This window comes from Arvicanthis niloticus, chromosome 1, assembly GCF_011762505.2.
Source record: "Arvicanthis niloticus isolate mArvNil1 chromosome 1, mArvNil1.pat.X, whole genome shotgun sequence".
Taxonomy (NCBI): Eukaryota; Metazoa; Chordata; class Mammalia; order Rodentia; family Muridae; genus Arvicanthis; species Arvicanthis niloticus.
The window spans coordinates 103909468-103923700 of record NC_047658.1 but is presented as its reverse complement, the minus strand read 5'-3'; the positions used below and the strand labels follow the sequence as shown (position 1 = coordinate 103923700).

The window sequence follows — 14233 nt, the reverse complement described above, 5'->3', positions numbered from 1 at the left end:
GGACAAACGTCTACTCACCCAGAGAGCGCACCAACAATAGGCCAAAGAAACAACCTCACAGTCTAGTTTGGTGAAGCAATGATTTTATTTGGTGCTGCTTACAGGAGCATGGGTTACTCATGGGTGACTGCATCACTAGGCAAACAGTCTCTCAGCCACCATTAACTGTTTATATAGCCGCTGGCAGGGCCAGGCTTTGTGAATGCTTCCTGGCTAGAAACCATTAACTGCCTATAAATCCTGAAGGGAGGGGTGGGGCTTCGTGGGCCACTCCCAGCTACATAGAACACAAATGGGCCCAGTCTTGTGCAGGCTTCCTACTGAGTATTAAGAATGGTGATGGCCATGTCATGTCATGCATAGAGGACAACATTCTACAACAGGGAAGCAGTTTCCCTTCACTGCTGCATGTTGCACTCAGCAAAGCCTTTTCTGAACTCCCTCAGGCCAAGTTTCAACACCATGAAGCAGAACTCTAGGGTGAGGGGGTTACACAGAGCAGGAGCTGCACACCCCTGAGAGCCTCTTACATGCCTTCTGAGCCACCTCCCAGTCAAGTTAAGAGCTCCCGAGGACTTGGTGCTGTTAGAGCAGACCGGGAGGCCGCTTTGGCCTTGTGTGTACATGCTTTGTAGAAGCTGCACATGTTGGCCTTGAGGGAAAGTGTCGTTCCAGAGGCCAACCTACAGTCAAGCGTTAAGTGTGGGGTGGTGTGTGGCCAGGCTGGTCAGTCGGCTAACAGAGTCTGTGCATCTCCCTCGTGGCCCTGGGTTTTCATGGAAGCCTCCTGAAGAACAGGGTAAGGCTGTTGTGCTGTCTTATCATGGTCAACCCCAGGCTACAGCTGGGGGCAGTGTCCACCTGTCTTGACCTTAGCAAGACCAGCTTTTGAATACAAATTGGACATTAATAATATTTAAATGGATCAGTTTTAACACAAATAAATGGCCACCCAATGAAATGTTGAAAACAAAGTCTGTTTTCTAGAGAGATGAAACAGGTATCTCGGCCTCCACTTGTCCTCAAGTGGAAAGTGGGTCCCTGGCCAGGTGTTCAGTCTGAGCCGTGACGGCTGGCCATGCAGGGATCTATGACGAAGGCTGGAGTGCACATCAAAAAGTGTTAATGGTTTCAATATTTATCTGCTGCAGGGAAGCACTCTAAAAAGAAGACTGGAAAAATATTCTGCTAATGGCTGTGTCTTTGCCATTAAAATGAAAAGCTTAATGCATCTTATAATCAGAGGACAATTTGCAAATCATTAAGAGAAATGTAAAATTCCATTAAAATACAAATCAAGAGACTCTCCCCGGACTAATAATCTTTTTGATATTATTTTGCATTTCACCATTTCTGTTCCAATACCCGGGCCCCACAAATGATCGGCTCTTGAGCACAGTATTTACCACCGCCTACTTCTTTAACGAGAGATGGAGGGAAGAGGGATCTGCTATTCAGAGCAGGTACTAATGAAGAATTCCATATATTCTGAAATTTAATTAAAACCCCAAAGATTTCAAATTAGATGCAATTTGAAATGCCTGGGGCAGAAATACATGCACTTGCGTGGCGAGGGTATCACACTGAAAGCTGATACCGTAATTGGTCTTGATGTATTTTTGTGTTGCTGGGCTGAAGCACAGAACTCATAACCATATAAAAATTCTCTGTAGATTACCTGCTCATTGAAAATGCCATCACTCAGGTAGGCCTCTACTAAATTACCATGCTACTAAAATGCACAAAGTGATTCGGAGAGTACAGTGGCACAGCTGGTCGACGCTGCCAATGAGTTATGCATGCGTCAACGCTGCCTTTTTTCTTAGTAAAATATGCTCAGTTGAATATTAAAATATAATTGGCATTCAACCTAAGTAGCTTAAACCATTTTGTTATCTTCTTTTAAACCGATTTGGCTCCTCCACGGTTATTTTCAAGAATGCTACTCACAAACTAATGATAGCATCGCATTCGGCTAGGTTTGTGCTGTGTTACATTTGTCATAAATGGGTATGACTTCCGTAGCCTGCCAGGGCTGGCCTTTAATATTCTCTGCTCTTGAACTTCAAAGGCCCAATTCTTGGGGAAGGAAAGGGGGATATGCCATTTATGTTCGTTCTTGCATATTTTATTCTGAGAGGAGGAAAGAGATGCGAATTTCTATGAAAAGTGTGTTTTGGCTGCAATAAGCCCGGCTGTCACCCTGGCTCAGTTGCTCGGGCTTCCCAAAGCCATTTACTTAAGGAAGGGCTCAAGAGAAATATCACACTGCTGGGGGGAGGGGGGGTCAGAGGAGCTCAGCCCGAGCAGGAATGTTTACTTATTTATTTAAAGGCAGACAAAACTCACATGTGAAATCATACCCAAGTTTATGAATGGGTTCCCTTTATACAATAGGCATTTGTGCCCTAATTAACAGTAGTAGTCAAAAAAAAAAAAAAAAAAAAAAAGGAAAAAGTTGTTGCCATAGTAACAGAGCAGATATGTTCACACTGGCTGAGGGGCAGGACTCACCTGCAACTTCCCAAGCACTGTTGATGCTTGCCGGAATACTCTGGTGAGACAGAACCCTCAGGTGATCTGAGCTAACAGCAGGAAGTATTTATGAGCATTTGAAAATGCCCCATCCACATTTTGTCCTTCACCTTTCTTCAGAAGTAATTTAGTATATGGCATAAAAAAAATGTGGCCCAGGGCAGGCCATGGCTGGGGAGCCCACAGGGTCCCCAGTCCTGGAGGTTTTCCCAGCTTCACAAAGCCATCAGCCATCCTGGTTCTTACTTACCCTAGAAAGGCTTTCTGAGGATCTGACTTTTCCTTCTGCCATAAGATGTGGGGCAGGCTTTAGATGAGAGACTCATAAATCTCATATTTTAAGCAAGTGAACATAGTGTGTGTGGGGGTGTCCAGGTAAGTCTCAGGAAAACATTTAAATCAAGGAATATTTTTACATTTTTGTCTCCTACCATTAATATTTTTGACACTACTCTTAGCAGTATGCCAATATTTAATATATTGATAATGTATAGTCTAATTATATATTAAAGCATTGATAATATACAATGCAATTCCATGCATGTGTTGTTAAAATATTAGTTATCTATAGTTAATAAATTCCATTATGCTTCCACTAATTTTAAATGATTAAGATTATCTATAATAGATAAATATATAATATTCTAGGACAACAGAATATAAGGATGTGAGCACTCTCCTTACAAGTACCATATTTTATCTAGTGCTTGCAGTGGAAATAAAACTTTAAAAACCACTTTTAAGTGAAAGACCTATTTTTAAAAAAAAATATTTATTTGATAGGTAATTTACATATTCAGAGCTCATCTCAAATTTAAACCTCCTGAAGTATGTAGTAAGGTGATTTGTATCTTCTCCTGTAGAAATCGGAACACACCATCACTGGAGAAGAGCCACACCCAGATCCAGCATTAGGATTCTGCAGACATCCCCTCTATGTGCTGACAGGACCAAGGGGGATTTATTTTTCATAGACACTTTCAGAGATTTACTAAGGTAAATCTAGAGGTAAATTATGGTAAATGTTTCCCCACGAAAGCAGCACTTATAATGAATTCAGATATACTTTATGCTCTTGATTATGATAGGGGTTCTCTGTGGCAGCACTTTGAATTTGGCTGGCTTTTGCCAAGACCTTCTGCTAAACATGGTTGGGTTGTACGGTGGAGCTTTGCAGCCTGGGACAGAGTCCTTCACCACCTCAAATTTCAAATCGTGGAGACCTCTGAAGACTTTGGGAATGGAAGTGTCTGGACCTGCTTCTGAAGCTCCAGACCTAGCTATCTGCTTGCTAGGTTTCCTAGTGCTTTAGCAACTGCTGATTGGTCATGGGCTCTTTGCATAGGAATATTCTCCCTTCCCCAATTTCTTAAGGCCTGGCAGGTTGTGATTCTGTCCTGAGATGGCATTGTAGTGCATTCAAGCCCTTGGTGATCCCAGCCCTGGGTTGATCTTAAATTATTCTAATGGAAATCCAGACTCTTAAGCAAAATTTCTTCCCTCTGCTTCCTTCACTCATAGCCCTTAGCACTGTGACATCACTCCTAGGCTATCTCAAAGGGGACACATATTTCAGCCAGAAGCACCCAGACAGCCCTCTGATGCTTCTGGTTGGCTGTGGTGGTTTTCTGGGTATGATCCTGTGATGCTAAGGGCAACTTCTAAATCACTGCAGTGACTTGGAAGCAATTAGCGACATGCAGAACCTTAGCTAACTCTTCTCAAGACAAAAATAAATGATCGTACCTCTTGCTTTACTTGTGCACATTCCTAGGTTAGGTAGACACACATACACACTGCCCATAGCTTCATCTGTCAATAAATGGCAGCACCTCACTCCATAGTGTGCATTGTTACAGCTTCCAAACACCATCAGCCCAACACACGGTGAATCATGCTGCACAAGGCACTTAGGAGTCAGAAGACTTGGAAGCTATTTCCTATTTGTTTGTTTGTTTTGGCACTGTTGGGGGACTGAACTCATGGCCTTGCCAGACAAGCATTTTAATATAGGTAAGCACTGTACCTCTGAGCCATCTCCCTTCCCCAGAGCTAGTTCAATAGTTTCTTTTAGAGCACTAATTCTCTTTTTTTCCAAATACTTTAACTTGTTTATTATTTTTTTAAATTTTATTTTATATTTTATTTACATTTAAGATGCTATCCCCTTTCCACATTTCCCCTCCCTAGAACACCCCTGTCCCATGCCCCCCCTTTTCCTTTTTGCTTTTATACAATTTTTTTAAAAATGTTAATCAAAGGATTTATAAGTTTGGTAATGCTCAATCAGAAGCGTAACCCAATACCCAACCTAGATATAAAAACTATCTTTGACTGGTGGAGACATGTGAACATCTGCCTCCATGCCCCCTCTCTCTTTCTCTCTCTCATCACCTAGCTTCTCCTCTTCTTCATCTTCTCTCCTTGCTCCATCTCTTCCTCTCAGTACTCCTTCCCACTTAGCTCCTCCTACATATCACTCTTCCTGTTAAAGTAAAACTTTTCTCTCAAAATACAATTAGAGCATACTTATTCCTAATTGTACCAGTGAGGTACAAGATAGTCCTAATACCCAGTCCATCATTTTGTTGACTAACCAGAACCTCTGTCATCTCTTCTAACTAAAACACTTACTTTTGATCCTGGCTTTTTTGGTTTTAGAATGAATGTCAGCTGAAAACCATCTACTCAGATCTTTTCTCTCAAAGTAAATAGCCAGGATTGGTTATGAGACTATAGGTCTTCAACCCCATCAGAAATCCAGAATGACTGAGTTAACTGAAGTTATGGGAAGCACTAAACATAACTTCTAAAACTTAGCCAATTTATAGAGACTGCTGAACACCTGAAAAGCCCCTATACTACCGAACGTTGGAGCATCAACTCTTCAGCCTTCTGGCCCAGAATCATCTGACAGACCTTCCTTAGTGATGCAGGATTATTAAGGGCTGATTACTCTGTCTAGGCAGATATAATCAGTCGACTATTCTGCATGTGTGTCCTTTTCTGGACAGTAATTTGTCTGTAGATGGAGAGAGGCAATTCTTGCCTAGTGGCTGTCACCACACAACTGGAGTAACTCCAAGGATGTAGAGCACTAATTCTCAAGTATGGTATGTGTTTGCCCACCAGGGCTCTGATGTCTCCTAGGGAGGGGCAGCTAATGCATATAGAAATTTGTAGACACTAAGGAGCTGGAGAAGACTGTGATCCACAGGACCAGCCCTACGTGGTCACAGCGAGCATGGGTCAGGAGACCCAGAGGCTCTGTAGGATGCCTCCTGTGAAATGCTGCAGGTGAGCACATGCCACAGCACACTGTATAATTGTACAGGTTTGTGCATGAGCACCCGTGAGTACATGCTATGGGACATGGGTCAACAGAGATAATGCTGGTGTCGGCTGGTCCTTGCTTCTACCTTGTTTGAGGCAGGATCCCCCGTATCCTTTCTTCAACATTTCATAGGGCACTGGGCACACAAACTGGCCTAGGAGCTTCTGAGAATTCTCCTGTCTCATCAGAAATCATAGGTACACTGGGATAACAGATGTGCTCCACTGCGTCTGCCATTTATATGGGCACTTGGGATCTGGTCTCAGATAGTCAGGCTTGGACAGCAGGCACTGTTCTCTCTGAGCCATCTCTCCAAGCCCATAATCCTCTTCTTTTAAAAATGGACAGACCATGATCAAATCTTGAAGAATATGAAAACAAACAAACAAAAAATAATCCACAACAAACACCTCCCCCCCCCAAAGATATGCAAAAACATGTCAGACAAATCCAGAAATAAAAACGCACAGAGGACATAATGGGCAAAGGAAATACTAATTCCATATCAAAGTGGATCCATTTTCTTCATGCTCTGAACAGACTGGTCTAGGATCCTCAGTTTCCTGAGCACGCTGAGATATCCCAAGATGCTCTCAGAACTATTCCGTATACAAGACACAAACTGGACAAAACCAGTGTGTGTGTGTGTGTGTGGGGTCATTTACACATGTGGAGTGGAGCCAATTAATTCCATGTAAACTAGGTACCCTAACCACCCTACCTCCCCCACCCCCTTTCTTCAAACTGTAAAATCTGCACACCTGGTCCTTGCCCAGGAGCAAATGACTATACTAAATTGAAAACACCTGGCTTGCACATGCTGTGGCGTGGGAAACCCTGTCCCCTCCCCGAAGCAGCCACTAACTATCAGAGGCAGGCCTGGTCCATGTGACCTTGGGAGCTAACAGCCTGGGTCTTAGAATTCAGCACCAGGAAGAAGAGTGTGTAAGAAGCCTAGTTCTAATTCTGCCTATCTAATATTTTTTCTGTCTGGAAGTGCTCACCTGTGCTGCAGAGCTGGGGGCGGTCCATGGCTCCACCTTATTCTGATGGTTATACATCTTCTGGTTCCAAACAACCACACAGACCTGCCGGCATAGGGTGGCCTTAGTGTGGGCCTAGTGTGGGCTCCTGAAGGGCTGGGGACATGCCCAGGGACTCTGTGGGTCTGGTACCTCAACTGGGAGCCCACTGACATGTACAGGAGCAGCAGAGAGAATGGAAGGGATCCAGTATGGATTTGCTGCTGCAGAGGAATGCCCGGCTGTTCTAATGCCACTCTTGGTTGTCACCCTACCCTGACCATGAGGTGACATACATCACATCTTCTTCAGGTCTGGCCTGGTCTATGTAAGGCCAAGCTTTTCTCTGGACCCTGGTGGCACCAGGCCAGCAGACCCCACTGTCTGGCTTGCCAAAAGTGAGTCATTTCTTTCCAATTTTGGCCTCTACAGTTTTCCTGAAGCCACACAACCAATTTCAGGCAAAGGTTAGGATTTTATGAGCTCATACCTCATCTAATACCTCATGGGACTAAACAGACATCTCTGCCTTTGTAAGACAGTTTTCTATTTGGAGGCCCTGAACCTTATTGGATATCCTTGGTAGACCTAAGAGAAGGCTGGCTTGCTGGCTCATCCTCTCTCCTCCCTCCCTCTCTCTCCTGTACAGATAGTAACCCCAGTGAAATATTGTGGTTGGGGTTGGAAGAGTCTACCTCCACTTCTCACTTCCTTGAACTCCATAGCAACACATGTCCCCTGTGCGGGGCAGCTAGAGATGTTCAACAATGACACAGTCACCCGAGCCACAACTAACAGACTCCAAGTGTGGGCAGGCACACGGCCAAATTCTCTTCCCTAGTGGGTGGATGATGAAGGTGTGGTCACTGGACACACAGGGCCCTGCAGATGTCCGCCCACCTCTCCCAGACCCCTTAACACATTCTGGCACCCCCACTGAGAGTAGCCTTCTGAGAACACAGTTCCAGATAACACAGGAATGAACAAGGTGCCCATTCATTCCAGTTGTCCTTTCAGTTTATTTGCATTACATAGATCCCCTGTTTTACCCCTCACTTTCTGGTCTGGCATCAGTCTGACCACAGAGGGCTTTTGACCTTGGTTTTTTGTTTGTTTGTTTGTTTTAAATCAACTCCATTTTTCTAGTGTGAACTGAAAACCAGGCACAATTCAAGTACCTTTAAATTATACTTAGTAAACATCACTCTGAACCCCAAGGTTGCTTTAAATTCACCTTAGTTAAAAAATCACAGTTTTTTTTTCCCTTAAGGAGATATACATACTTCCATGCATCTGTCTGAATGTGAATATCTACTAATTTATATTAAGTGATTCCTTATAAAAGTCATGATGTAGAATAAATTTCTGCTATAGGCCTAGAATGATCTCAGCTATAGTAATTAATTTCTGTGCTGAAAAGATACAAACCAGCTTTAAAGAAAATGCAGTGTTTTCTTAGTTTACTGGGAAACTATAAGTCCCCTTAGCAAACTCTACTTAAGCAATGTATTTTAAACTCATCCTTCAGATGTATCTGTGATAAGTTGGAAAATGCAGTGGTGGAGTGGCCTCTGAAGTCCCTGTTACCGAGGAACTTCACAGAAGTGGCTAACTGTCCAGATACAAGGCTCATTTTCTGTGCTGTTGGCAGGCAGAGAGTTTAAGTTAACAATAAGCTTATTGAAGAATTTACTGCCATTCAGATGTGTTCCTATTTAAACCTTTCAGCCAAGCCAGAGTCAAGAGTTGATCTGCATGCATCATTTTTACTGCTTTTGCCAAGAATTATGTGACCATGTGCCAAAACCAACATAACCACTTGGAATGGGCGGGGTCGTGAGCTCTTAGCCTACGGCCTTCAGCTTGGCTGCATGCCGCCTGTGTTTAGACGATGTGAAAATTCCAAGCCTGTGTAGTCAGTAAACGAGCTGTGATGTCAGCCATAGTTAATAAGTCAGGCTCCCCAAAGGCAGCGTGGTTACCAACCTTGCTGGAACACAGGGTGATGGAGAGCAGGCAAGGGAAGTCCCTCCGTGGCTGCAGGTTCACGGAAATAGGCTTCCAGCCAGGCTGTGCACTGCACCAGGGGCTCTGGCACTCCCTCTGGCCCACCGAGCACCTCAGAAGTAGCTGGGGCCTCTGTGGGGCTGCAAAAAAGGATGAGAAGCTTACCACATGTGTGAAAAGCATACCTACTGCAGCTAATGGGGGAAGGCTGCCAGCCACTCCCCAGTGTGTATCTCTGCCAGACAGAGAGAGAACTGCAGAGAACAGAAATGACCACTGAGGGATGTTGGGCAGGAAGGCATGGCAGTTCCCACATCTGCTTTTCTATCTCCAGGTTTATTAAGTGCAGGGAGAGCCCAAATCATGAATTCCAAGCTTCTGCATACACAGTGTCTGGGGATGGAAACCAGCAAGTTGACACACACAGGAACATCTTGTGTCCTCGGTTTGAGTCTGGAAGTCAGCATCATCAGGTAATCGCCACTAACATTTTCCCTAAACACCAGGCAATTAGACTATATTATCCATGTCCCATCTCTCACCCTGACTCCTCACAGCAGAGGGGCATCCCTTCTCACACGGCTTTGGGCTCCATCTTTGGAAGCTCCTACGAGTACACGAACCCATATTCCCTAGCGCCAATGTGAAGTGACATCCCCTTGTGTGTTTAATGCTTCGAGGCTAGCAGGCTGACCTCTCTTCTGCCTCAGGTGTCTAGTTGGAGGTGCTTTAGTAACAAACCATCCTGCTCAATCTCTGTAGCCCCTGTCCTCTGGTGGATGTCCTGGGATTTAAAACTGAAATACTTCATAGCAGCTCTGGATGGTTTCTTACTGCTCCAGCATGGGTCCGTCTTCTGTTCCTTGATTTGGAGTCCACTGTTCATGCTCAGCTGGGGTCTGCTCCAGGTTTTGCTCCACAGGTAAGAACACAGGCTATAAAGGAAGGCCATTTCTATGTTCTGGGCTCTGAGCCTGGAGTTTTACAACAGACTCGGTTTTCACTTCAACTTTCTGGGATCCACACCCAGGAGGCATAGACACTGGATCCAATTTCTCTGGTAGTTTTCTCCTCTTCATTCTCAGGCTCTAAACTAGAGCGTGCTTCCCTGTGACTTTCTGGGCCTGGAGAGTGCAGCTTCTCTGGGACTTCTCAGGCAGCTCAGTGTCACAGTGCTCATGAGAAGGTGGAAAGGCCCAGATGGTGTAGCGGGCAAAGACTCCTTGGATGGTTAATCTCGCCAGTCTCCTTTGGCTCCTACCTATGGTGAAGGTTGGCACATTCATTCACTCCATGGGTCTTTCTCCACACATGGACATCCTGACCAGGAGGAAAAGGCCTTTATGAAGCTTTGGGAATGGGGCCCTCCTTACACAGGTGTGATTGCGGGTGCAACTGAGGGCCAGGAGAGCCCAGGTCAGGCTGCCTGAGTAAAGCTGGTAGAGGGCAGGATGAGCTCCACAGACTGGAGTTATCAGAGCTACTGTGGGTCAGTTTTGGATAAAGACTAAAGCAAAACCCAGCAGGGCCAGACCTCAGAGGTAGGGCAGGAAAGTCTCAAGTCACAAGAAGAGGACGAGCCGGGCAAGCAGGGTCAGAAGTCCTATGGCAGGGTGTCCCATGAGCATGAGTCAGGGGTCTTTAAGTAAGGATCTCACATGTGGATACAGGGTACTGGTGCACAGTTCCTTCCCTGTTTGTGTACTACAGATTTGACTTTCACAGGGCAGTGACACATGTCTGGCAGAGCTTGTAAACAGGTCCATGTAGGTGCTTAACTGCCTACGACAGCATCCTGGCGAGGGATTTTGTGTCTCCGCTAAGTCTTTGTATCATTCAGCAAATATACTTCCAGGGTGGGATGCACAACAGGGTTCCTCATGCCAGTTTCAGACAGGGCAGGAAGTCACTCAGAAAAGGTCTCAGAAGCATCTAAACACTCAGGCCCCCCGGGAAGGAATGGAGGATGGACGGAGAAAGCTGTCCATGAGGATACTGGGGCAGAAGTGGGTGGCTGAGGGGAGCAGTCAGGCCTGGAGAAGTTGGGGAGATAGCTGAGATGGTAGTGCTTGCTGCATAAGCACGACCATCTAAGTTTGACTCTTGGTGACCGAGTGAAAAGGCTGGGACCCATGGCATGTGTGCACACTCAAAGCTGGGGAAGGAAGACAGCCTAGCCTGCTTGCTGAGTTCCAAGCCAGTGAAAGACCCTGTCTCAAAGAGATGGACACAATCCAAGGAATGACACCCGAGGCTGTCCTCTGCACCTCTGCCTCCACACACATACAATTAAGCTCTGACCTGGCTGGTCCTGGGGCTATCACAGGCTTTTCTGAAGCTGCTACACAGGGTCCTCACTTGGCCCTGTGCATGAACAAACTGGTACAGTGTCAGTTCAAGCTGCTGCTGCCTGTATACCCCAGGTGGGCCCCAGGGATGACAACTCGCTACATCGCTCCATATGCAGACTACAGGCCTCTCTTGGGAGTCTCCTGGGGAGATGGAACTGTCTCATTGCCCTGACTGTTTTTCCTATTAGCAATGTCTGATCATGGCAGGGAGAACTTCCGCCCGTGCCTGGCTTAGATATTGCTCAATATTAAAGATACATGCTCAGTCGTTCTATTCTGGTTCTGTAGCTCACTAAGTGAATGGAGTATCATGGAGGTCTAAAAGGAGAGATGGAGAAATATATAATGTACCGTGCCCTCTTGGTCCCTGGGGATAATCAGAGAACCGAGGGAAAAGGTGTGGTGTCTGCTGGAGGTAAGCAGGTCCCTCTAGATCGAGGCAGCCAGCAAACAGCCTGTCATCTTCAGGGTTCACTCCACCTACTCAGACTGGCAGTGAATAAAATTCATGTTCATGTGCACAGACCCTCAACCAAGGACACAGGAGGGAAAGAAAGGTTTGCCTTTTGGTCCTACACCAAGCTACCAACTCTTCACAGAACAGGAGTGTAGGTGAGATGCAGTAGGTAGAGATAAGACAGGTAGCTAAGACTAACTAGTACCTCAACATCCAGGTTGGGACGCTAGATGCTGATGGGCCCCACACATAGGGGTCCTGAGGGACATCAATGTTCACTGTGTGTGGGAACATTTTAAGCATGAATCTGGGGTTTCTGTATTTCCCAGTGACTGTTCAGAGGCCGCTGCTGCCCACAGTGGCCTTCCCTCCATCTTGTGGAGGGCAAGCCGTGTTTCCTAGCATTTCCCGTTCTTAAAAGGATACGTGAAGAATTTTTATAGTAGTAAAATTCATCTTAAATTGATTTTTTATGCTTGTGCTAAAGATCTCACCTCTGGTTCACTCTGGGGTTCCCTTTTTAACTCTTCCTCCATCGGTACTAGATAACTAGCCATGGGTGAAATGTAATTAAACAGCTTTGATTCCGAAGCAAGGATTTATGGGGCTACATTTAAAATGAATGGCTTTAAACACACACATAAAACCAGATTTTTAAAGCCATGACACAAATTTCCATTTCTACAATAAAATGAAATTTATCCTCTTGCCCTGCCCTCTTCCTCCAACCTTCCCCGCTGTTCGTCCAGAAAAGTGCTATGGCGTGACAGCAGTGCTAACAGCTGCTCTTATGACAGACGAGTTTCTCCAGACCTCCCTGCTGATGAACCCTGAAACTCTAACTATTAGGGGCTCCAGCACCTACTCTTTTAAATACCACATCCATGGTTCCTCAGCACCAGCCCTGAACAGGATGCAAACCCCTGAGAACTGCTCAGTACTGCACTTGGCATCCCTTGGAAACACTTGCGCCAACCCCAGTGGTTGACTTCAGTCCAACTCTCTAGGTCAGCATGTCATCTGTTCCCATGGAGGAATGGAGCAGTGAAGACTGGGACACAAGCTCCCCTCCTGCTCTTTAACCTGGCATTGGAAGAAGGCTGGGGGCTGAAAACAGAGACTGTGCTTCCTTAAGCTATCATGGGAAGATGGAAGATGAGGCATTTTAACATATCCACGTTCAAGTCAACTAAGGACTGTTCTGAGGGTTTTCTCAAGAAACAGAACAACTGCTGGTAATTCCAAGACAAGTGTATACTTCCTCCTGCAATTGTGGAAACAGGCCACATGCAGTTGTGTTGCCACAGATGGCTGTATGAGGGCCTCAACCCATTTCCCTTCCTTGGCTTTGAGAAAAGACGACCCATGGTGCATGGTGGTGTGGATCATGTCTTTCAAGATATCACTCAATAAAGAAAAGGGGCGCCAAAGCCCCAGTCCAGACTTCTAGTAGATGAGCAAATGAGCTTCTTCTGGGTGAAGTTTGCATGTCAAAACATGGACACCATCAGGAACAGAACACAAGATTGGTATGAGATAGTAATTCAGTCAAGACTTAGGGAGATGGTCCCAGTGCTGTGTGCTGTGTGCATCTTGTCTTCTGAATCCTGTCAAGTTAGTTAACCACTCAGTGGAGACCGGAGGTGTTGCAAAGCCATAATCTCCCATAGGAGCCTTGCCTGGGGTCTCATTCTTTACCAAGTGATGACATGTGCATGCCACGCTACAAGGGGAATATAAAGGGCACACCTGTCACCGCCTCCTCCCATCTTTCCCAGAGTACAGATTCGCCCAACAATTTGAAATACGGCCCAGCCCATGGGAGACTTCGGTATACAGATCTTGAGATGCTTCAGGAAGTCCCTTGGAAGAGAGAATCACTAAAAGCTCATTTCTCAGTGGCTTCTACCTCCCCAAGACAGTAAAATAAACATACTTGCTTAAAACACCATGTGATGGCCGGGCAGTGGTGGCGCACACCTTTAATCCCAGCACTTGGGATGCAGAGGCAGGCGGATTCCTGAGTTCGAGGCCAGCCTGGTCTACAGAGTGAGTTCCAGGACAGCCAGGGCTACACAGAGAAATCCTGTCTCAAAAAAACAAAACAAAACAAAAAAACCCACCCCCCCAAAAAAAAAACCCCCAAAAAAACAAAAAACAAAACAAAAACCTATCATGTAATGTAAAAAAATAGGCTATGACTCCTTTAGAGCCATTCACATGTGAAAGGACCATGTAATGACAGTCACCCTTAAGGTGGGTGTTGCTATGGGGCAATCAGGATGTAGAAGGACAAGATCACATGCTCATGCCATTTCCTCTGTGACCCACCCTCTCCCTCCCCCACCCTCAAAGATGACTTTTCAATCTATGCTTTGGGAATGTTCACTATGGCACTAGAGGGTCATACAAAAAAGAATGCTATAGACCAGAGTTCTTCCAGGCTCTGGCAAGGAGCCAATGTAGGCTGTGTCCTTCAACCTGGTATAGAGGAAGCCGAGTGGCAACGTGTGGAGTTCCTGGCAGG

The 14233-nt window shown here is 45.7% G+C and overlaps 1 protein-coding gene across 4 annotated transcripts in view; it reads right to left on the bottom strand.

The window, feature by feature from the left end:
- Nucleotides 1–14233, bottom strand: part of Mgmt (O-6-methylguanine-DNA methyltransferase) — a 227567-nt gene that overhangs the window by 32127 nt on the left and 181207 nt on the right. For all 4 annotated transcript variants that reach the window (XM_076912306.1, XM_034513841.2, XM_076912304.1 and 1 more), the window contains one exon: nt 8878–9038. In XM_076912306.1, the coding sequence (XP_076768421.1) occupies nt 8878–9038 (161 nt within the window). The remainder of the gene's footprint in view (nt 1–8877; nt 9039–14233) is intronic.